Below are 23,879 nucleotides of genomic sequence, written 5' to 3'. Positions count from 1 at the left end.
CTCTTCGGAGCAATTGGCATGATATCGGGTGGATTAGCTCTTATGAGCATCTGGCATGTTATTGGGTGGATTAGCTCTTACGAGCAATTGGTGTGTTTCGGTTGGAATATCTATTTACTCATATTCGTAAGTCATTCATCAAATCGCAAATCTCTGTATTATAACTTGTTTAATGATTTTGAAAGTTATGACATGTATTTGAGCTTTGAATTGAACTATGCAATTCACCGAGTTGAAATTTTGGATGACAGAAAACACTTGTAGTTGAGTTATTATTGATTATATTTACTTCGGTAAGATTTTTTTTTGTATATCGAACTTATTAAGCTTTAATGAGCTTACTTGTGTTATTTTCTGTTCTTATAGATACTTTTGAAGGTTGGACAGTCAGATTGGCACTCAAGTTACACTATCTATCCATTTTCGGTAGTTCTTGCAACATTATTTTGGATTATATGGCATGTAATAGGCTTGTTTGTCATTGTTATTGTTTTGATATGTAAAACTTTAAAGTATGATCTTAAATGAAAGTAGTTAAATTATTATCATATAAATGAACTAAGGAAGATGTTTTTAATGCAAAATTATGGTATGTGTTATTGGAATGTTGTGATTCAGGTGTCTATGATTGGTTGAATGTTAAATTGTGTGAATTAACATGCTTTGGGTGATAGTTCGTATTGTTGTAAAATTGTGTATACTTGTGGTACCAATGAGGGTACATTGGTTAGGCACTTAGGATGGTTGATTTAGCATGTTTTGAGCTTGTTTAATGTCATTTTGAATAGGTCTTTTGGCTGGTAAATGGATTATTTAGGGTCCAAATAAGCTTGAAATTGTAAACTTGACATTTAAGGTTCAATTAGGTACACACGGCCTGGGACACGCTTGTGTCACTTGGCCGTTTGCCTCACACAGTCTGAGGCACGACCGTGTGTTTTAACTTAGTGTGTTACAAAGCTTAACATAGCCTGCGACACGGCTATGCGTCACAAGTCATAGAGTTACACGGTCTAGCACACGGCCGTGTGGCCCAACTCAATGAGTTACACGGGTAGGGACATAGTTGAGACACGATTTTGTGTCCCTATTTCAAAAGTTACACGACCGTGTGTCCCCTATTTTGAAATTTTTCATATTTTTCTTAAAACTTCTGTTTTTGTTTCAAATTGGTCCCAAATTACCTCAAAGCTTTTGAATGTGATTTATTTAATTAATGATTTATTGATAAATGTTTTCTAATTGTACAATAATGCCCAGTAACCCTAATCCGACAACGGAGACGGGTTAGAGGTGTTACAGTTGGTCTTCGGAGCAATGGAAGAGTTACACTCCTACTGGGACTCTACAAGAGAATTTGATTTTAGATTAACTATTTCAAAACTAATATTATTTTTATAGTTTAATATTAAATTAAATTTAATACTTATCTTAATAGTATTTTATTAATTTAATATTAAAGTGATTATCTTGATATTAAATTTTAATTTAATGTTTATCTTGTAGATATACATTCTATTATTTTAATAAGATTTAATATTTGATAAATATTAGATTAAATTTAATATTAAAGTGAAGTTTAATTATAGTTGAACTCTCTAAACTCTCCCTATATAAAGAGAGCATTGGGTCAGTATTTTACACACAATTGAATTCAAGAGAAAGTTGTAGAGAGAATATTCTCTAAAGAGATTATTTTAAAAAATTTCTAGAGATATTTTTCTAATTAACTTGACCCAAAAGTTTAGAGAAATTATGAAATTACCCCATTGGTAATATTTGTGAAGAATTTTTCTGGTTCGAAGCGAGCCCACACTCAGTAGAAATTAGCTTGAGGATAGCGGAGAAGATTATTTGGTCGAAACACTCATCCTAAATGAATTGAAAATGAACAATTTCGATTAAGTGTTTATTACTTTAGATGTCACAACCAAGATCTTGTTTTGAAAAAAAAATTAAAACTCTGATTTTCCCTAAATTTATTTTCCATTGCGTTTTCCAAACTCGTTTTTTCCAATAAGATGCGAACATGTTTATGATAACTCTACGTGGGCTTTTTCAAGTTTGAGACTTTGCGGAGTCTAAGGCTTAAAAGCCTCATGTTTATAAACAAGTCCATGACCATGACATATGAAAGTTATGAAAGTTCGTCGGACTTGTCGTCTAAGTTTTAGGTCAAAGTATATGTGAGACTTCACCATATAAAGTCCGCGACACAATCCACATGTATGAGTTCGCCATATCTATGAATTTTCTATTATGAATCTGCATGTATGATTTCGCCATATCTATGAATCTTCTTCTATGAATCTGTATTATGAGTTCACCATATCTATGAATCTTCTTCTATGAATCCGCATGTATGAATTTATGATATCTATGAATCTTCTACTATGAATTTGCATGTATGAGTTCGCCATATTTATGAATATTCTTATATGAATCTGCATGTATGAGTTTGCTATATCTATGAATCTTCTATTATGAATTCGCATCTATGAATTAGCCATATCTATGAATCCACTTCTACAAGTTCGCATGTATGAGTTAGCATATAAGAATCCACATTTAGAAATTCGCACGTAAGAGTTTGTAGGAATGTCCGTCAAGTTAATCTGAAATGACTCTTTCCACTATGTGGGTTTTGTGCTAAGATTATATGCAACAAGTCTGTATAAAAAGAGTATATGCTTCATGATCTTTCATAGGAAGAATACTCATGCATTATGTATTGCACCTCTATGTTGTTCAAGCCCAAGCATAAGCTGTGAAATATGAATGCACAAGTTTTTTTCTAAGCAAAATCAGTGACAAATTCTTAATTTTGAAATCAAAAGGGAAGCAACTTTATTGTAGGACTCACTAAGTTCCTTATGAACTTACCATGTTTCTCTCCTTTATTTTAAATATTCCACATTGTTGTTCGGTGGAAAAAGGGAACTAAACCAGAGTCTTCAAAGTCTAGCGTGAGTATGTCATCTTTCGTTTTGTAACATGTGTAGATATTAGGGCAACTTACAGTCTTAAACATTTGGTTTGTACATGGATAAGAACTTACAGTCTTAACATGTGTAGATGAGGCTAAATTGATAGCTTTCTATAAAAAAGATTAATATTATAAGAAATTTGATTTATAATTATTATGATTTAACGGAAAAATATTATGAAACTGCTGAATAGCTCTTAAATTATTTTACATACTGTGATAGTTGAAATTTTGAAGGGTCGATCTCCGATTGGTTGTTACATCCAAGATAAAATTATATGATTGCATAAAGAGAGATGACTGAAACAACCCATGTTGCAAGTTTGTTTTTATTTTTGAAAATAAATTCCCAAGTTGTTCATATTCCATCTTTTACTAAATCTAAATGGAATTGGCGCACCACTTCTTCCTTCCTCCTAGTCAAACATTTCATCAATGCTCACATGTGCTTAGCCAGCTTAACACGTATATATGTCCATTAACACACACCTACATGTTTGTTCCTCATAACATGCATCCTCCCTCTTTCTCGTTTTTACAATATTCATACTTAATATAATATGATTTTTTTTGTCACAAGAAAATTAACTTTTTAATTTATGTCAAAGTAGATGAATGATACGGTGTAATATATTTAACTTATTTTTATCTTATTTTGTAATATTATTATTATAACATCTAATTTTATTACTACCGTTTTTTTATACAAATCAGTCATTCAAACCCACTTACTGCTTTTAGAGCAGTACCTTGCAAAATTTTGAAGTATAAAATTAACAAGTAAAGCATCGATGGGATGGAGTTTTATTAATATTTAAAAGCATTTTTGTTTTATTAACTTGTAGAGTCAAGAGTTAGCCATTAGTTGATAATTAAGGGAAAATAATGGTATAATAATAATTATTTAAATAAGCATTATACTTTTCCTATATTTTTATTTTGAATATTCAATTAATTAAATCTTATAAAAAGTTATCATTACAAATCAATATCGACTAATTATCATGGTCCAGAATTATCAACAAAATTTTATAATAATTTTAAATAAAAATATATTGTATAATTAAATTTTAAAAAACAAAATATCTATTTTTAATGAAGAGAAACAAAAGGGGGAAAAAAGAAGGAATATAACTTTTATTATGGTGCAGAATCTTTACTTTAAAATATGCTTTTAATTTTTGTTTTTTTGTTGAACTTTAATTATTTAAAATATAATAAAAAGAAAGTGGGGCTAATTAATTGGTTTCCATCTTATCAGTCAATTTTGCAGGAGGGAGAGTGCAGTTGTGTCAGTGTCTGTCTTCAATCTCCAGAACACACACCTTTTTAATCCAATCAAATCCCACTCTTATTTTCTTAATTATATATTTAAATGTTTCTCATTTCTTTTATTTTTAAAATTTTTGTTTTCATAAACACAGTTAATTTAACCACAAAATAACTAAATAAAGGGCTAATTTACCAAAAAAAGCCACTTTTTTTAAAAAATTACCGAAATGGGCCAGTTTTTTAATTATTTACCGGAATGGGCCATTTTCCCCGAAATCGCGTCACGTCGGTAGCGATGTCGAGTGCGTGACGAGACATCGCGTCACGTAAGCGCGACCTGCCGGCGTGGAGGAAATCGCTTCCTCAAGGCGTGATTTCCTCCACGTCGGCAAGTCAATACAACGTGGACGCGATTTTGACGTTGATTTTACGTTTGGGTTTTATGGCTTTTAGGGTTTAGGGTGCAGGCTTTTTAGGGGTTAGGGGTGTCGGAAAATTTTTTTTCGAGTTGACGTATCTGGTCAAATAGTGGGAAATCGCTTCTACCAGGATGCTATTTGAGAAAAAATTGTGAAATAGTGGCCTCGTGGACGCGATTTCGCTACAGTGGTCATGTAAGAAATAATTTTTTTTTGACTTTTACTGAGCAAATAGTATAAAATCGCTGATACCAGGATGCTATATGAGAAGAAATTGTGAAATCGCGCCCTCGTGGACGCGATATCGCTACAGTTGGTCATGTAGGAAATAAATTTTTTTGACGTTTCTGAGCAAATAGTGTCAAATCGCGCCCTCGTGGACGCGATTTTGCTCTGATAACAAGTTTGAAATGAGGCTATAAATTAGACAGAAAATATTCTTAGAATGCATAACTCACAGCAGAAACATTTTAGAGAGGCTAAGAAAGTTAGAGTTTCAAAATGAGTGAGCGTATTAGTCTTTGTTATTTACTACGATGGTGAGGTTTGCCACACCGAGAATAGTGTTGTTTTTTGTCGGAGAATACGGTGCATTGTCATTTAGCCAAAACATAGATTTGTGAACTCCGTAAAAGAATTAGGCGTAAAATCTTGAACAACGCCAATGAAAGTTCATCAATGACGTATCGATTTTGTTCTTGTTGATCCGGTGACATATGACTCGTTCGACATAAAATGTGCTCGTAGCTTGGAGGCAATGGTGCGACTCATCTTGCTAGCGAGCAACTTATATTGAGTTATATGTACAATTTACGCCGCCAAGCGATGTACTACGTCCGGTGTTCGAGATGTATACGACCCCGGCCGACACTTTCGGTTAGCGTGTTACAAAATACGGAACAACCCATGTTCGATAGCGATGTCGAATGCACATCCCCAAGACACTCTGTTGGTGGATGGGACATGTCGTCGGTGGCTCGACGTTTGACGCCGGAAATCGGTGGGAAGCGCATCAAGTTCTCTTGGATGGCAATCTACATCCAATTGGGGGCGTTATCAAATGCCCGAAGAAGGGATGACGTACTACCTACGACATCAAGCGGTGAGGGGCGTCGACGCTGCAGATGATTGTGAGCTAGAAGGTGACTCCGATGTGGATCCACCTTGAGAGCCCGGGCCGGATGGTGCAGAGGTGGGATTATTTTCTGAACCAGAGCCTATTCCAACAGAAGGTGAAGATGGTGATATGAGTGCAGATGATGAAGAAAATCTACGATTCAGAGCATACTCACCTCCAGCCCACATGCATAATGTCGATCTGTCAGCAGATGATGCATTAGAGTTTCCAGATCTACCACACCGGGTGCGCGATCGTACAAGTTTGGGGGTAGATCTCGGTGAACTTGAAGTTGGTAATCAGTTTACCAATAAGGATAGTTTTATTGGTGCTTTGAAACAGCATAGCATCAAAAACGGTGTTAATTACCACGTCGTTAAATCAAAATCTGATAAGTTTGAGGCGAAGTGTGCGGTGCAAGACGGCACATGTTCATGGAAAATCGTCGCCTCGTTAAGGAAGAGGACGAGGTTGTGGGAGATCAAAAGTACAAAGGTCCACATACATGTCTGCAGTGCTGATATTGAATGTGTCGAATAATATTTTATTTTCCAATGTTGCATTACTTAATGTACTCCCTCCCTCTGTAGGTGTTTCAGAAGATCATCCGAAAATGGATTCAGCTATGTTGGCTAGCTTGATACTGCCCACGATAAAAGTAGATCCTCGGACTTCAGTGCCGGTGATAATTGCCAATATCCGTAGCCAAATGGGGTACACGCCCTCTTACCGCAAGGCTTAGATAGCTAAGCAAAAGGCATTGGAGAAGATGCATAGTGGGTGGGACGCCTCATATAATGAAATATGGCAATGGTGTCAGGTGCTAGAGAGATACGTCCCAGGTGCCATTACAAACCTTGAAACAGAACATGCGTACTACAACGACCGATTGCTACGTGGATGCCAAGTGTTCAAACGCCTATTTTGGACTTTTAAGCAATGTCGAGACGCATTTCCGTACTGCAAGCCGTTGGTACAAATTGACGGTACCTTCATGTTCGGTAGGTAACTCATCGGCTATTGGTTGCAGTGACACAGGACGGCGGTGGGAGAATTCTTCCAATTGCATATGCAATAACACCGGGGGAGTCGTCTGATGACTGGGATTTCTTTCTCTCTAGGTTAAGGAGGCATGTGTGCCCCCAACCGACACGTAATTGCCGCTACCTCTCCTCCGGCGTAAGTAAATACGGCTTCCCATTGGCCCTAAACCATGGCATGTATTTTGGAACGCACGCTAACTCGGGAACGATGATTGGTTCCCGAGTAGGTAGATATTCATTACGATTTTCCCACATTTCCATGTACACTGACCAGTATCTAGGCCAATCCGTACCTAACAACCGAAGGTCGATTTTGTGGTGCTCGTCAAACTCCTCAGGGTCCGTAGGGATCGGTTGTCTACATCCAAACTGTCGTAGGACTCTGTCTGTCTGGTGGGGCTCCACGGTTGCATAGTTGATCAACACCACTTTTACGTGCCAGCGTTCGGATTTTGTAAAAACTCTTGGGATTCTTGCCGGATGCGGATCTCGTATGGTGTCCATTGAAACTACATGAACATGATAGAAATATTACATATATACATAATACTAAATACTAAATATCAATCCACTAGCGAATGGATGGAAATATCTATTTGCAATAATACTTACTACGCTTCCGACCGTTGCTCCAATAGAAGCAGTATATCTTCAAGTTCGATCGGTAATCCACGATAACTTCCGGATGGTTCCACCTAATTAAATAAATTTTAGCATACTTTTATTCTTACAAAATCTACATAACAATTTCAAAATGTAATATAAAATTTACCTCGTTACGAGTGGGAATGTATATGGGTGGTTCACTCGAGGGCGTAGAAATGGAAAGCGAAACCGTGCCCATGATTGCGGTAGTGACGAGCAACCTCCGATTTTGCTCTCCTTGATTTGGTCGCCCACATCTCCCGATATAATGTTGCCAAGGCAGCAGACCCCAACTAAATTCACCGGTGCTCTAAAATCAACGAGTTTTAGCGACCACCTTAGATGTACACGGCTCAAGTGAAGTGTCGGCCATGAGATAGCCTCCAATTATTTGAAGAATGTATGCTCGAGCATATCGGATTCTTTCAATTCGGTTGAATTTTGATTGAGGCCAGGGAAGGTGGCACGTAACCAGACCCATCTCCACCTTACCTCCATTCATTTTATCCTAACGGCGCCCAAAAGCTCGTAGCACACCGCCTCCCAATTGCTAGATTGGGCGAGACCAGTCCTTGGTGCCGATCCACCAACAATCCCAAATGCAGATGGACATCTTCTAGAGTGATAGTGCACTCTCCACATGGAAGATGAAATGTGTGCGTCTCGGTCTCCACCTCTCGATCAACGCCTTGATCGATTTCGGCTCCAACTTGCATCCCGGCCTACCATCGCCACGTGCAAAATCCCGCTTCCATAAGTAGTTCTCTACTAACGGTGATGGAGGAGCATGCATATTCGAATATTGCATGTCAATACTCGATCTTGACCTTTTATAACAAAAATAAATTAATAAATATCTAAAATACATAAATAAAATATCTTAAATAAAATTTAAAATTTAAAATTAATACTTACCATGTTCATTTGCTCCACCGATATGTGATTCCTATCAAGACGAATCAATGATCCGCCATTGTTGAAAATATTAAAATTTTAAAATTATTTTAAAAAAATAAAAATTTTAAAATTTTCTTAAAAAATGAAATTTAATGGGAAAAAATTTAATATGGATTTGAAGATTTTTGAAGGAAATTGAGAGGATTTTGGAAGGAATTTGAGAGTTTGAGAGAATTTTGGAAGAAAATTGAGAGAATTTTGAAGGAATTGAGAGAATTTTGAAGGAAATTGATATTGAATTTGTTTGTGAAAATAAAAGGGAGGGTGGGGGTTTATATAGTAAAAAAATTTTACCGTTGGGGGCAACGGTCAATTTTTGATCGTTGAAACCTTGTTCACGCAGCGACCACATCGCGACCACATCGCGTCCACGTCGTAGCGACACTGGCGGCGTGGACGCGATGTCCTGCCACGTACCCTGACATCGCGCTGACGTGGACGTGATTTCGGGAAAAATGGCCCATTTCGGTAAATAATTAAAAAACCGGCCCATTTCGGTAATTTTTTAAAAAAAGTGGCTTTTTTTGGTAAATTAGCCTAAATAAAGTTCCATAAAAGAAAATTAAAAAAAAAACATAAATTCATTACCCTTATAGATTATTGATAATTAAATTTGTATAAAATATATAAGTGAACAATTACTTACAACGAAGAGAAGGGAAAAAGTTTACCACCACTATCATTAATAACCGTTCTAATTTAGTATATTAATAAAATAACGATTGTGAATACCGAGCTATTGTAATAATAAAGGGAATGTGAGTTTAAACATGTTTTTTTCCCTGTTTAAAATTTAAGGTGAGTTTGTATGGATAGTGGAGTACGATGCAGTGCTTTTAGTTTACTTTTTGTCTCACGCTATTATATCTAATCTCACTGTCACTGTTATTTTTACACTAACCGCAGGTAAACGCACCGCGAGCTTGGATGGACGGTGCGTTTACCTGTGGTTAGTATAAAAACAACAGTGACAATGAGATTAGGTACTGTAGCGTGAGATAAAAAGTAAGCTAAACTCATCGTACTGCACCCCACCACCATCCAAACTCACCCTTAAAAGATCGATGGCAATTATAAGAGTGTAAATGAGATAATAGTGCTAGCAAATTACTTGAGTTGGACTCGAACAAAATTCACACTCGAATATGTAATAATTGAGCTGAGCTTGAGTTCAAGCAACTTAAGCTATCGGTCAAACCGAATTTGAATTTAGTGATACTTGATTTGAACAACTCCTGAACTTTATCGAGCTTTTCATATTTTTATATTATTAAATTACGTTATTGCCTTTAATATTATCAACCTTAAGCTTAATTATTTAGTCAAGCTAGTCGAGCTTGAGTACAAAAATCGATAAATGAACTTAATCAAACTTGAGTTCAAATAACAAGATTTTATCTTGAACCGAGTTTGAGCTTAAAAATAGATGTTCAATTGAGATGCAGTCAAATATCAAGTCGAGATCAAGCTTGATAATATTCAAACTCAACTCGACTCGATTATGCTCCACATGCAAATAGTATTTTCTAATTTAATTAAAAATTCGAAAAGATTTAAGAATAATTTAAGAAATATGTTTAAATGTTAAATATAACAAATTAATTTTTAATCCCCTCGTCACTTTTCTTTCAATTTTGTTAGTATTATCTCCTTCGTCTCTCTCTCCTTCTCTGAGACTGAGAGACAATGGGATTTCATTCTTTCCTTCCTTCTATTTCTACCTAAATAAAAACCCTCCTAATCCCCCTTAATTTACGCCTCTTGCCCTCCTCCTCCTCCTCCTTCTCCTTCTCCTTCTTCTTGCTGCTGCTGCTGTGTCTAGGGTTTTCCTTGTAGGTTGGGTTTGTAATATGGAGAGATCGGATGGCAAACTTCCTATCAACTTCTTTCAAACTTCCTCAGGTTTCTTCTTTTTTCTGTTTTCAGTCCTTTCACTGGCTTATTTTGATCTAAAGAAATTAAATTTTCTTGTACACTTTGGATCTTTATCCATTTTCTTAGCTACCAAAGGGGTCTTAACCGTTAAACCCGCTTTCTTTTTGTTGCTTTTGCTTGGTTACTTGTTTACCTTCTAACAAACAGTCTCTCTCTCTTTTATTTTTCTTTCTTGTTGCTTTTAGAGATTTTTTTTTCTTCTGTTTATTAATTGGATGGTTTGTTAAGCTATTTGATTGATCGGCTTTCATGGTATTGTTGAATAGCTAATTAGTTAATAATTTTGCAGATAATGCGCATTTTGATGCTTCCCGGTATGAATTTTTTGGTCAAAATGCCATGGAAGAAGTGGAGTTGGGAGGTTTGGAAGATGGTGAAGTGGAAGCTCCTGTTTTTGCATCCATTGAAGATGACGAATACCATTTGTTTGATAGAGGAGATGTGAGATTTCATTCCTTTGATTACGAATTGTGCTGTGAATCCATGTTTTATATACACTGATCCTTCTGCATTGTTTTGTAGCTACTTCTACCTTTTCCTTCCATTATATTTCTGACCCTAAAATATGTCATAGAGTTTGTTGGTCCTGAAGTTCTTGTTTGTCACTTGGAGCTGTAGCAATGTTGTTTCATAACTTAACATGTGCCAAATTAACACTTTCAGGGACACCTGAAAGCAGGAGGATGGGCTCATAAAACAAAGCTTTAATGGAACATTTGATTCCTTACTATGTTTGTGTTGTCATGCTTCAAGTGAAGCAGTTATTGTATTATCTTTCTGTTGAACTTTGTTCATGTTATGAAACAATAATGCCATTGTCTTCTGCATTCATGCTAATTCATTTTGCTTTTTGCCTTGTATATTTTTTAATTTTTAGTTATTGATTTTGCTGCCTGTCCCTTCTCCTATATGCAGTAATCAATCATGTGCTAAACTCAAATCATGGTTTCAACTTGTGGTGTTTCTTGATTTTGAAATATGACTATTGCATCTCTAATATACCTGTTATTTAATTTGTAGGTTGGAAGTTTAGGGTCACTATCTGACATGGATGATTTGGCTAGTACTTTTGCAAAGGTATGTTCTTTTCATTTATAAGTGTTGCACTGTGATGAATGTCAATAGTTAACCTTTCTCACTAACAGTTGTCTATAAGACTTAATATGCTTGTTTCCTGAGTTCCTTTGGGCCTTTATGGTTAATTGATTCGTTTTTCTAAAGAATTTGGATTATTTTTCATGTTCTACTGATGTTAACATATATGAAGATATTTATGTTAACATTGACTTGTGCTGTATCATGTAGAGGACTTTGTGTAAAAGATGATGATTTAACTTGTGGTCAAGGATGCTAATTATGGGTAGTTTGTGATATCTAACTGTTTTGGCATAAGGAATGGATCTACAGCCTATCATGATATGGACCCTCGGTAATTAGAAACTTATCAAGCATTAGTGGAAAAAAGCAGGAGATTCTTTGATGCATTTTCTTTCTGATGACCTCATAACTAATGGGACTTTTTTGATATATGAAATGAATGTGAGAGAAATTAGATTAGTAAACTATTGTCTTATTATGTCTGTAACTGTTTTACATTTCAAATTGCATTTGTATATGGCTATGAATTTTATTAGAAAAATGTCAAGGAAAGATGGACCGAAACTGTTTTGTCTCTCCATATGTGGCACACCACTTATTATCAGGCTTGTATGCTGGTACCAAGCATGCTTTACCTTTATTATTATTATTATTATTATTATTATTATTATTATTGTACTTCAGCGTTCATCTAAGTTGATAAACACTGCATATATATTTTCAAGATGCTGTCCACTTAGGTTTCTTTTGGGAATAATCAAGGTTGTGCTTTTGTGCATAGTCTAATTCAGTTAATTAAATCAATCACCTAAGCTATAGTTGTTTAAAGTAAATTTGAGGAATGGCTTGATGGTATCTTAGAGATGTTACAAATTAGGCAATGGAGTTCAAATATTGTGTCTCTTATGACATTTTTTTAATCATTACATTTCATCATCTATATCCAAAAAGCCACATGCTTTGGAAGAAGCTTGTATGATTTGATAAAGGTTGTCTAATTAAAATAATCATTACCAAAACCGACATGTTCTTAGGCAGAGACATATGACATAGAAATAACTTTGCTTTGGATAATTAGTTAGAGCATTGGGTCCTGTAAGCAGTTGTAATTTAAGGGTAATTGGCTAAAAAAAAATATCTTTGGGAGTTCTTTTTAGATGATCCGATCCTTTTGAGTTTCACCTTGTCTATGCTAGATCTGTTCCTATGACTACTTTAGAGAAATTGAATCCTGACTCTTCCCAACAATTTTGGGTTTAGATGTGAGACCCACTTTTACCTTATATGATAGTGAAATGAGAAAGAGAGGAGTTCAGAATTACTCCTTTCATTATGATTGGATTTTAAAAGTTTTTTTTTTCTCTGCAGTTGAATAGGGTTGTCACAGGACCAAGACATCCAGGAGTTATTGGTGATAGATCCGGTTCTTTTTCAAGGGAAAGTAAGTAGAATTATGCCGTATTTTATGCCTTTATGTTGCAGTTACAATCTCTATTGATGAATGTACAAAGTAATATCAGTTGCAATTTGAAAAAAAAAAAAAAACTTGAAAATCTCGGTGTCAAGCATCCCTCATTGTTATCCCAAGAATATCAGTATAAGTATGTTTCATATTGTGAAAAATTCTTTTCAGGTTCATCTGCTACTGACTGGGCTGTAGATGGAGAGCATTTAAACTGGATGGATCAGCATATGTTCGAAACAGAAGATTCCCAAGAAAGCAAAAGATGGTCCTCACAGCCACAACTGACTTCTGCTCGTTTTTCAGAATTAAAGCCATTGTATAGAACTTCGTCATATCCCCAGCAGCTGCCAGAGCCTCACTTCTCAAGTGAACCAGTTGTTGAGCCCAAACCATCAATCTTCACATCTTTCCCTCCTCCTGGTAGCAGATGCCAACAATCTTCACCTGGCAACCTAAAAGTTCCAGTTCTTACTAGTGGATCTCCATCACCCTTCTCTGCAGCAAGCCTCTCTTCATTGTCCAACTCCAGTCTTCATCTGGCTGGTCTATCTCATGGATTACATTTTGGTGGTAATTTGTCCCAGTTAACATCTCCTGGCCCATCTTTTAGTAGTATGTCGCTAAATCATTGGGTTAACCAGTCTGGTCTACTACATGGAGAACGTGCTGGTCTTTTGCATCTTATGTTGCAACAGCAAATACCTCATCAAAATGGCCTATTGTTCCCACAGTTAATGTCACCTCAACAGCAGAGAATACACCATTCAGTTCAACCATCTTTGGCACATTTTGCTGCATTGCAATCTCAAGTGTATAAATCTCATCCTTCACATAAAATGGTGTTTGGACTGGCTGATCTTAGGGAACATCGGACTAAATCATCACAAAGAAACAGGCAGAGCATGCGTTTGTCTCAGCAAAGTTCTGATGCTGGTAGCCAGAAAAGTGAGAGTGGGTTGGTACAATTCAGATCCAAGTATATGACTGGTGAAGAGATAGAGAGTATTCTCAAGATGCAGCATGCCGCCACACATGGTAACGATCCTTATGTAGATGATTATTACCACCAAGCTTGTGTTGCCAAAAGATCTTCTGGATCCAGGGCTAAACATCATTTTTACCCATCTCACCCAAAAGAATCACATTCTCGAACCCGTAACAGTGGAGAGCAGCATTTGCATCACCATGTTGATGCACTCGGGAAGGTCCCCCTCTCTTCCATTCGTAGACCCCGTCCTCTACTTGAAGTTGATCCTCCCTTGGGCTCAGGTGATGGTTCTGATCAGAAAACTGAGAGGCCTCTGGAGCAGGAACCTATGCTTGCAGCTAGAATCACCATTGAAGATGGTCTCTACCTTCTTCTTGAAATAGATGATATTGACCGGCTCATACAATTCAGTCAGCCCCAAGATGGTGGGGCTCAGCTCAAAAGGAGGCGGCAGGTCCTGCTTGAAGGTATGGCAGCATCACTTCAGCTTGTTGATCCGCTTAGCAAAGGTGGGCATGCAGTTAGCTGTGCTCCCAAAGACGACATCGTGTTCCTAAGATTAGTCTCCCTTGCAAAAGGCCGGAAGCTCATCACTAGGCTCCTTCAGGTTCTCATCCCTGTTAGTGAGCTTATGCGAATAGTGTGCATGACCATTTTCCGTTACTTGAGATTCTTGTTTGGTGGTCTTTCTGCTGATCTGGAAGCAGCTGAGACAACTAATGACCTTGCAAAGACAGTTTCCGTGTGTGTTAATGGCATGGATCTTCGTGCACTTAGTGCATGCCTTGTTGCAGTTGTTTGTTCTTCGGAGCAACCACCACTTAGGCCTCTTGGAAGCCCTGCTGGGGATGGTGCTTCTGTTATCATAAAATCAGTTCTTGAAAGGGCCAGTCAACTTCTAAGTCATCCCTCTGGAAATTGCAGCATGCCTAATTATACTCTCTGGAGGGCTTCATTCGATGAATTTTTCGCCCTTCTTACCAAGTACTGTGTTAGTAAATATGAGACAATAATCCAATCAATACATAACCAGACTCAGCCCACCACAGAAGTCATCGGTTCAGAGGCTATAAGGCGTGAAATGCCTTGTGAACTTCTACGAGCTAGTCTTCCTCACACTAATGAATCCCAGAAGAAGCTTTTGATGGACTTTTCTCAGCGTTCGGTGCCCATGAACGGATCCAATTCGCCTGCTGGGAGTACTAGCCGAATCAACTCTGAAACGGTAAGGGTCTAATAAAGAAGGGAAGGGTAGCATGCAAATGTTGTGAACAATGCAGTTGATAGGATGTAGAATGAGAGAACAGAGGGGAAGAGGTATGCATTATTGTCCTCCTTCCTCTCTTCTTCCCTTTTCCTAAGATCATGAAAGTTGATCGAATTTATTCTAGCAACACAGATGAATGTGGTGTGATGGGGGAGAGTTGGTGATTGGAAATTGTTAGTGTAGCTTGTGGGGAGCTTTATTTTGGTGCTCTGCTTTGAGACACTCCGATACCAAGGGGAGTCGTAATATTAGTGGGTTGGAATGAAAATGAATGTACAGTTGGTCGCTTACTGAACCTTGGGAACACTCCTTTTCTATACTGTTCCAATTACAGTAGCTCTGAGGGAGTCCGATGATGTCCAAATTGGGTGGGTTTGTGGCTTTTCTAGTCTACTTGAGTTATTGAAGGGGGGTGGGGGATGAAGGGCTGGCTTCTGAGAGCAATTCAAAATCAACCTGTAAAAATAGAAAAAGAAATGTTTTATATGATCAGACTTTGCTTTTAATTCTAAATGCAAATCAAGATTTGTTGCTTGTCTTGGCTTTGTTCTAAATTCTAATCATGCCATCTACATCTTGTGAAATCCTGGTATTCTCTGCGAGTTTACTATGGTATTATAGAGCGTTGGGAGAGGTCTATTTCTACGTTGGAGCCGTTGTCAAGATACTGAAACTGAGCTGCCTACCAATAGAAAATCAGATGTGCAAAGACAGCCACCCTTGATTCCTTTGTCATCTACAATAGTCGATCAGAAACCCATATCAAACTCTGTTAATCAATAAAAGCTAAATAAATAATAAAGTTTAAAATTTTAATAAAAATACTAGTTCTCGTGAGTGAAAATAAAGAATACTGTAGGACTATCTTTTAAAAGAGTAAAAATAGCAATAGTGAAGTGAATCAATAAGAGATATAGTTTCATATTTTTAATTAAAAAAGTTAATTACAATGTGACTTTAGTTTTTATGTATATAAATAAAAATGCGATTATTTTTTAATTCTTGTATTAAACATGATGGAATAAAATAAACTAATTATATAGTTAGAAAGATTTAACTTGCTCTCTAAGGAAGAATCTTCAGTGAAATTTCAAACAAATTGAGAAGGGAAAACTTGGGTATACATATTATGATTCACTCAATACTAAACTCGTGTTTCATCATTGGAGGAAGCATGGCAGTGCCACCAGCAGCGGCTGAGATTGACGTTGAAACACCACTTAATCTGGTCGGAATTCTAAGTGTTGTCGCTTCTTTCCCCATGACAGTATTTATAATTTACATCATAAGGACTTGTTATGAAAAAGCCAGGAGACAGCTCCGACATCCGACTCAAGACATTGAGGCCGGCCGTCAATCCATGCGGCAACCGGCAGGGACCGTTGTAATATACAAGAAGAACAATATCATTAGCACGCAAGAAACAACAGCCAAAGAAGAAGAGAGTGGAAGCAAGGATTGTGCAATATGCCTGGAAGAACTGAAAGAAGGGGATCGTTGCAGGATGTTAAGCAAATGCCGACATGTTTACCATCTTTCTTGCATCGATCGATGGTTGCTTAAGCACTCCCATTGCCCGCTTTGTCGTGCTTCTATCTACGCTTCCTGATCTAACTGCTTTTCTTTGCATTACAATTGTTTCATAGTTTAATATTCTTTTATATTCGTATATAACATTTTATCTGTTCTTCAACATTCATCAATGGCTGTGGTTTGTTAGTTTGATCTTTTTTTTTTGTTCTCTCTAGCCCTCCCTTTCAAGTGTTTCGCAATAAAAAAAAACAATGAACATGACATGATATGTTTAAACTTGGTTACATGAGATGTTTGATGCACATTTTGTAATAGATTTTCATACTTCTTATAATTTGTGGTTTTTTATTTTATAATTTGACTTTTATTAGTGTATGAGCAAATTTAAACTCTATATTCTAAATTTTTATTTTAATTTTAGCATCTTATATGAAAAAATATATCATGTTAACTTATTATTTTCAGAAAATACTTGAAAAACCACCATTATTTTCTATTTTTAAAACCAAAGAAAATAATAATAATAATAATAATCAATTCTCAATTTAGCAATTCAATCAATCCGATACCATTCTTTGAATTTGATTATTTTAGTTAACGAATTTAACAATCATCATGTGGATACGGACTGAAATTTCAATATTCAAAAATATATGAACTAAAATATCAAAATTGAAGAATAGTGATTAACTCAACAACTTACAATACAAAAACTAGTAGCCGAATATAACCAAATTAACTTTAACTACTACTATTTAGGACACGACTAAAATTTCAAAACTAGAACTAAAATGAATCAAATTAGAGTACAAAGAACTTATGCAAATGTACAAGTGGCTGCACAGTCAATACTTTCTATGTTTTCTGAATGTTAATTATTTGTATACAAAATAAAGTTAAATGATCAAATAGCTAATAAGTTTTGTAATAGCAAACTATTTCTGAATGGCACATAAAGGTGAGTAAAAATATACATATAATAGATATAATAAACTGGGAATGTGTCATATTATATCAATCCTAAAAAAGCCAATGCTTTCTTCTTGGTGCTCTGGTAGGAACATCTGTAAACATACATAAGTATATGGACTTCATTCATCTGGCCGATGAAATAGCAAGAATTGGGTGAAAGATGCAAGAACAAGAAATGAAAACTACTAAAGTTGGTCTCACCTCCACTTGCATACAATGAATTGTAATGTACTTCACTCCAGAAGCTCAGCCAAATTTCTAGAATACACAATAATAAGCAACTTTTTATTAGGGTTTTCTTCAATAATTACATTACCATTAGCTGGTAAAATAAAGGAGAAAGAGAGAAGGCATCATTGGTTCGTCGCATAATAAATCAGGCAAGACAAATAATATGTACCTCTAGTAGGACTTGCTTGTTTGGGCATGATCTCGATGTAGCAAGTGTCACGAAAAGAGGTGACAAGACAAATTTTGGCTCCGAACTGCAGTTGATACATAGAAACCCAATGAAGCAGCTAATAGATAGAACAACAAAATAAGCTTGTTGCAAAGAGGTTTGAGCATTTCTGCATAAGCTTAACTTAATAAACTTTAGACAACCACATACAAGCACTTGAAAAAGTTGCATGGTAAGATTATGGAACTAATACACAAATGGAAATGCCTTTTCATTCAATTTCATTAGCATGGATTATCTTATGCATCTCCTGCAAAAGACAGATTAAATGCTATAACCTTGTAGCTCTCCAACTAATTTTTATCCAATCTCCACAAACTACTTGATGAAGAATATGTTTGAGGAGATAAAATAGAAAGAAAATGGAGGATAAGTAGAGAAATAAAGTGAAACAAGCAAGGGGGGAAAAAGATGGAACACCTTACTAAGGTTGTAAATGAATAGAACATTCAGTGAACAGTTTAATTTATGTTGATTATCAAGCTAAACAAACAAGCATTAATAAGATTGTAGATTTTGAGGTTTGTTTATTAAGCGAACGGAACATAAACAAAGCTTGTTTAGTTCATTTATATTCATAAACAAGCTCTTTATGTTCATTTAAAACTCATCTAATAAATTATTTAAAGCTTGTATAGACCTCGTTAATTGTTCAATTATTAGATAATTAATAATATGATTGTTTGTGAGCTTATTTTATTTATTTATAATATAATTATTAATATTAATATTTTGATTATTTTATATCTAAGTAATAAGATATATGATTATTTATTGTTTGTTTGTTTATTATTTATGAACATATTTTTTATTTGTTCACGAACATGTTCCCTAGTCAGTGGCAATTGGAATGCAAGTAGCAGAGAAAGTCTGCCATGTCCACAAAGAGGATGTTAATGATGTAAATTTCTCCGAAATTAATTCAGTTTCAAGGATAAAAAAACAAAAATTCCATTTAATATACTAATGCAACATGTTTTTACAAATCTAATATAAGAGCATAATGTGCAAGTTTAACGTGGTGGACATGGACTTCTTCTAAAATGGTTGCAGACAAAGTAGTGTTTCATTACATAGCTTGTGTGGGCTTAACTTAGCTACTTCAGGCTCAACATAACTCTTCAAATTTCAGATATAATGGAAGACCCAAGCGACTCATTTTTTAGATGAAACAAACAATATACAGTAGCTTGCGAAAAACACGTTTCTACGGGGTAGTAACAAGAAGTCATTCTAAGGAGTCAAGAAGAGAAAATTTCAACTTACTCGGTCAGCAGCTGCTTGTAGAGTGACATGATCTCCCCATTCCCCGGATCTAGTGGAACACAAAATTTTGCACTAAATGAGTTGGTATTCACACATTTTAAATTATTAAAAAAATTCTTTTCTACGCATCCAGAGGAAATTAAAAAGAATCAATATCTAACTTTTTCATCTTCTTCAGGTAGCCTTTGTACTTCATTGGAACATAGCCTTCATACAACTTTTTGGAATGCTTTAGCTGAGGAATAAGAAATTAAATGTAAACAGAAAAGAATAATAGAGAGTCAATAATATAAATATAAGAACAAAAATTCTGTTACAACTAACATAATGACAATAGAGAACGATCGCAAAGCAATAAGAAAAGAAAAATAAAACACACCGATTTTACGTGGAAACCTTTTGGAAAAAAAACCACGGGAAGAGGAGAAAAAATTCAATAATGTTGAGAACTGAATGATACAAGAGGAGTTAGAATAAGTGTAGTTCTATACGGATTCTACTTGTGCTGCATGATCCGTCGGGGATCTGTCGGGCTATAGTCTCGGGCCTTCGGCCCTCGGCCTTAAGCTCTCCACAGATCCAAGGATTCAGGTCACACAACTCTAACAAATTCTATTCTCACTTATTGTTTATTTAACCAACATTATGAAATGGCATGACAGTTTTCAGAGAGAGAGGATAACAGAGTTGAAATAAAAATAGGGTAAGGTACCAAAATGAAATTTTGACTATAGTTAGGTATATCAAATATGAACTTAACCCTTATATATTACCAAAAAGATAGTGTTTTGTTCTTTCAATAGGAACATAGACATCATACATGTGTAGGTAATTAGGTATCAACATACAAAACATACATGGAAATCTTTGAGATTAAGAACTTGTATTAACGTGTGTTTTATAATTCAGGTTGGTAAAAATATTTTGTTCCTGAGACAATTTCAGAAAATGCATATATCATATTGTCAGACTAAATCTTTTATATAATGTCTTCACCATATCCCATATAAGCAGAGACCTAATAAATCTCACAAACAAAAGAAAAAGATGCCTAAAATAAAAGCAATGAAAATCACCTATTTAAACAAGGAGAAATAACAAGTCAGAGAATTTGCTAAGGGAAAGAAGCTTCTTTATCTGTTAGGATAATATCTCAAAGTAAGTTGAGAGGAGATGTTTGCATTTGCGGAGTAGAAAAACCTTACCTGCTTGACAATCTGCCTCCTAACATGTTTGTGGTAGTCTGGATTCCGGAACAGCTGATCTGCTAATGCTCGAAACTATAAAGAAAAAAATAAATAAATAAATAAATAACACAACATCAAGAAAGATTTATCAAGGAAAACGGAGACAAAATAATGCAAATAATCATTGACTTCACATTGAAATCTCATTGTTGCATATGTGTGCATCTGTGCATGGAAATATTTATAGGTATAATATTCATGATAGATGTGGGTATAAAAAGTGAGGAGAGAGAAAGGATTAATCCTAGCAAAAAAGAAAGACCTGGCAATTTCCATCACCCTCCATTTGCAATTCAGCTAAACCATAAGTAGCCAACCTGAACAAGAAAAAACATATGATAACTAAATAAACACAAACCAATTTAAATGGATATCTGAAATGTAGAGTGTGAAAGGCTGGATATCATATAAATCGCAACCATCATGTCAGGAATTGTCTCTTCAGGTTAATGTCGTATTTGCTATGTTGCCAGAACTCGAGTACAAGTGTCAGGCATGGGCATGTATCTGTGTGTCTGACATATCAACTATAAGGAATCAAACACACAAGGATAAGTTAAGGCTATAAAGGGTCTGAAATGAGAATGCGAGAGCAGGGGTTCATCCAAATTATTTTATTAAATTGACTTGTATGTTACTCTTCCAGTAGTTTTAACATTTTTTTTATGAAAAGAATATGTATTCGTTATGTTATGGTTTCAAATATTGAAAAGAAAGCAGCATTGGTAGTCCACCGAAAATGCCGAGACCAACCAACAGCTCATTTTGTGCTCTTGTTAACCACAAAATTAATAAAAACAAACCTGATAAGGAAGGCAGTTGGTTTTAGCCTTTTTGGAGCCATATAATACATCAAATTATTAAAAATTATTTCTCAAGAGGATTTTCCAAACTTGAAGTCAATCAATCTCCCTCCCTCCCTCAAAAGAAACAGACAAATTAAACATCATAGCAAGCACAGAATTAAAGACTAAACTGCAGTCCAAACCATTTTATTTTTCTAAAACCCTAAAGTGGGGCAGACTACAAGTACTGAACAACCTAAAATGAGATGATCAATGAGAAATTGATATAGTGATTATGATAAGATTGCAACCTTTCAGACAGTCGCTCATGATCTAAGGTTGCATCATTCACATCAGGTATTTCCCCATTGACACGAGGAGTGTGCTGTCAACAAAATGATCATGTCAACGATAATCAGACAAATAGAAAGTAATGCAGGTGAGGACAGACATTGAATTAATCATTATAGTAGCCCAAAATAGGCTTAATAGTCTTTTGAAAACCATGTTAGATTGAATTCACAATTTCCTAATCAAGTGCAAGAGAGACAAAAAGGTAGTACTATGGCACTAACTTACTGTTTGGTAGACTCCTATATCTATGGTAAGAGACGTTAAAGACAAAAGGACCATACCACTCTTCCTAGTCATGCTGCACTTGTACTTTGAGTTGTCATAAAATTACAACAGAAACAGAAGATGCACAAAGAACATGTTTTAACCAATTCTAATGATCAATGATCTATTTCATATTATGAGAATGTCTGCTTCAGGCAATGGCAATTATGCAAGAATAATGCATATGACTCAAGGACCGAGAAAACAAACTATAATGGGAAAAGAAAACTTTAGAACGAAACAAAGAAAGAAATATTGCTGGAATCTCAGAAGTGATGAAAATAACACAATGTTGAACAATTATAGGCACCTATTGTAGAAGACATATAATTCCTAAAGTTTCCAAATTATAGCATTTCATTCAGCAGAACATAGTCCTTGTGGAATTAAAGAGAAGAAAATAGATTGCATTTTAGGAAATAAACTACTACGGCAATGCAATGCCGTACAGTTTTAAAACAATTGCAAATAGTTTTTCAACAAAGTGACCAACTAACAAATAAGAGATAAGAGATGATTATACCGGAATGGAATCCAGATGAGAGAGTCGTTTTCCAAGCTTGGCATTGTAGTGCAAGTTTTCCTCTTCTGCTAAGATGCTTGCTATGGCTTGGTCATCCTCTGTATCTTGGAAACTGCTATTCAAACTCGAGCTGGAGCTTGCACTTGCATTATTGTGCTGCCCTTCACTCATACTGTCTCAATAAAAATATTCAGCCAAGAAAACATGAGATTGCAAGAATTTAGGCCATCAATTATACTGATAGGAAAAGGTTGATAACCCTCCAAATCAAGCAAACACAATATCAAACATAAGAACATCAATCAAAAGCTAACAATCATCCATGATCCTAAAAGCTTAACAGCAAATCCTCAAAAGTAGAAAAGAAATCCCTAAAACCGTGGCTTAAAAATCCAAGTTATCCAGATGCTCAATGGGTATGTTAGAAATACCCATACCCTAAAAAACCCAGAAAATAAAAGACAAAATAATGGTTCCTAGAATAGCTCTTCTTATATTCCATATAAGCATATGATAGATTAAAAAAGGGGTAGGATCATTTAACTGTGATGCTTATAACTCTCAGCTGAAATGGATTGGGAGAAGTCTATACTAAACAAAAACAATTCCAAATTAACAATGAATTTCCTATAATTATCTTTTTTTTTCTTCCATTTTCTCAGCTACCAAGCAGAGAACGAGTCATCCAAGTAAGACAGGAGCAAGGGAATGAACATAACTGTGAGAACAAAAACAAAAAAACAGCCATTGCCATAGCCATAGCCACATAAAATCCAAAAAAACAAATTGGAAATAGAGAATACCCAGAATAAAAAAATTGAACAACTTTGGGAACTTGTTGATGTAGGATTGAATAGTTCGTTCGATCTTCTCAGCTGAAGCTGAAACGTTTTCTAATCGTATCAAGCCTTGCTTATTTAAATAAATGGAAAAAAAAAAAGAAAAAAAGAAGGGAATGGTCAAAATAGTTGTCTGAATGTTTGATTTTTTACTGTTATTATTACAATAAGTCAATACGAAGTATAAGGGAAAAAAAAACAAAAAAAGGGTGAAATTCTTTTTGGTGGATATAAATGAAATATTTTTAAATTCACAGTGAATTATTAAAATATTAAAAATTATTATAATGTGTTATATTAGTGCAAATGGATCCCTTGAAAGTATATATATACAAAATTATAAGTATATATAATTATAGAATAAGTTAAATTAAAAAATGAAATCAAAACTAAAATTTTGTATTTAAAATGGATTAAATTGAATTTTTAAATTGAGAAAGAGAT

The 23,879-nt window shown here is 35.3% G+C and overlaps 3 protein-coding genes across 4 annotated transcripts; 2 read left to right on the top strand and 1 right to left on the bottom strand.

Moving 5' to 3' along the window:
• Window positions 1–10,058: 10,058 nt before the first annotated feature.
• LOC105802053 (protein PAT1 homolog 1) lies at window positions 10,059–15,726 on the top strand. Its single transcript, XM_012633471.2, has 5 exons — window positions 10,059–10,341; window positions 10,664–10,815; window positions 11,395–11,451; window positions 12,841–12,913; window positions 13,106–15,726. The coding sequence occupies exons 1-5, from the start codon at window positions 10,290–10,292 to the stop codon at window positions 15,160–15,162; spliced, it is 2,391 nt and encodes a 796-aa protein (XP_012488925.1). The 5' UTR covers window positions 10,059–10,289; the 3' UTR covers window positions 15,163–15,726.
• Window positions 15,727–16,349: 623 nt separating this feature from the next.
• Window positions 16,350–17,071, top strand: LOC105802062 (RING-H2 finger protein ATL39). The gene has a single exon (XM_012633490.2). It carries the CDS (start codon window positions 16,367–16,369, stop codon window positions 16,799–16,801), a length of 435 nt encoding a protein of 144 aa, XP_012488944.2. The 5' UTR covers window positions 16,350–16,366; the 3' UTR covers window positions 16,802–17,071.
• Window positions 17,072–17,542: 471 nt separating this feature from the next.
• LOC105802071 (OVARIAN TUMOR DOMAIN-containing deubiquitinating enzyme 11) lies at window positions 17,543–23,564 on the bottom strand. Of its 2 annotated transcripts, none has more exons than XM_052633831.1 (10): window positions 23,400–23,564; window positions 22,597–22,768; window positions 21,767–21,840; window positions 20,933–20,987; window positions 20,629–20,703; window positions 19,585–19,658; window positions 19,424–19,472; window positions 18,098–18,215; window positions 17,899–17,955; window positions 17,543–17,789 (listed from the first exon to the last, which is right to left on the bottom strand). In XM_052633831.1, the coding sequence occupies exons 2-10, from the start codon at window positions 22,765–22,767 to the stop codon at window positions 17,746–17,748; spliced, it is 717 nt and encodes a 238-aa protein (XP_052489791.1). In that variant the 5' UTR covers window position 22,768; window positions 23,400–23,564; the 3' UTR covers window positions 17,543–17,745. The 2 variants fall into 2 exon arrangements, with proteins under 2 accessions (XP_052489791.1, XP_012488958.1); XM_012633504.2 differs by having other exon boundaries at window positions 18,098–18,182; window positions 23,400–23,563.
• Between the last annotated feature and the right edge of the window lie 315 nt (window positions 23,565–23,879).

Source organism: Gossypium raimondii, chromosome 7 (genome assembly GCF_025698545.1).
Source record: "Gossypium raimondii isolate GPD5lz chromosome 7, ASM2569854v1, whole genome shotgun sequence".
Taxonomy (NCBI): Eukaryota; Viridiplantae; Streptophyta; class Magnoliopsida; order Malvales; family Malvaceae; genus Gossypium; species Gossypium raimondii.
The sequence above is the reverse complement of the archived record's forward strand: the minus strand, read 5'-3'. Positions and strand labels throughout refer to the sequence as shown.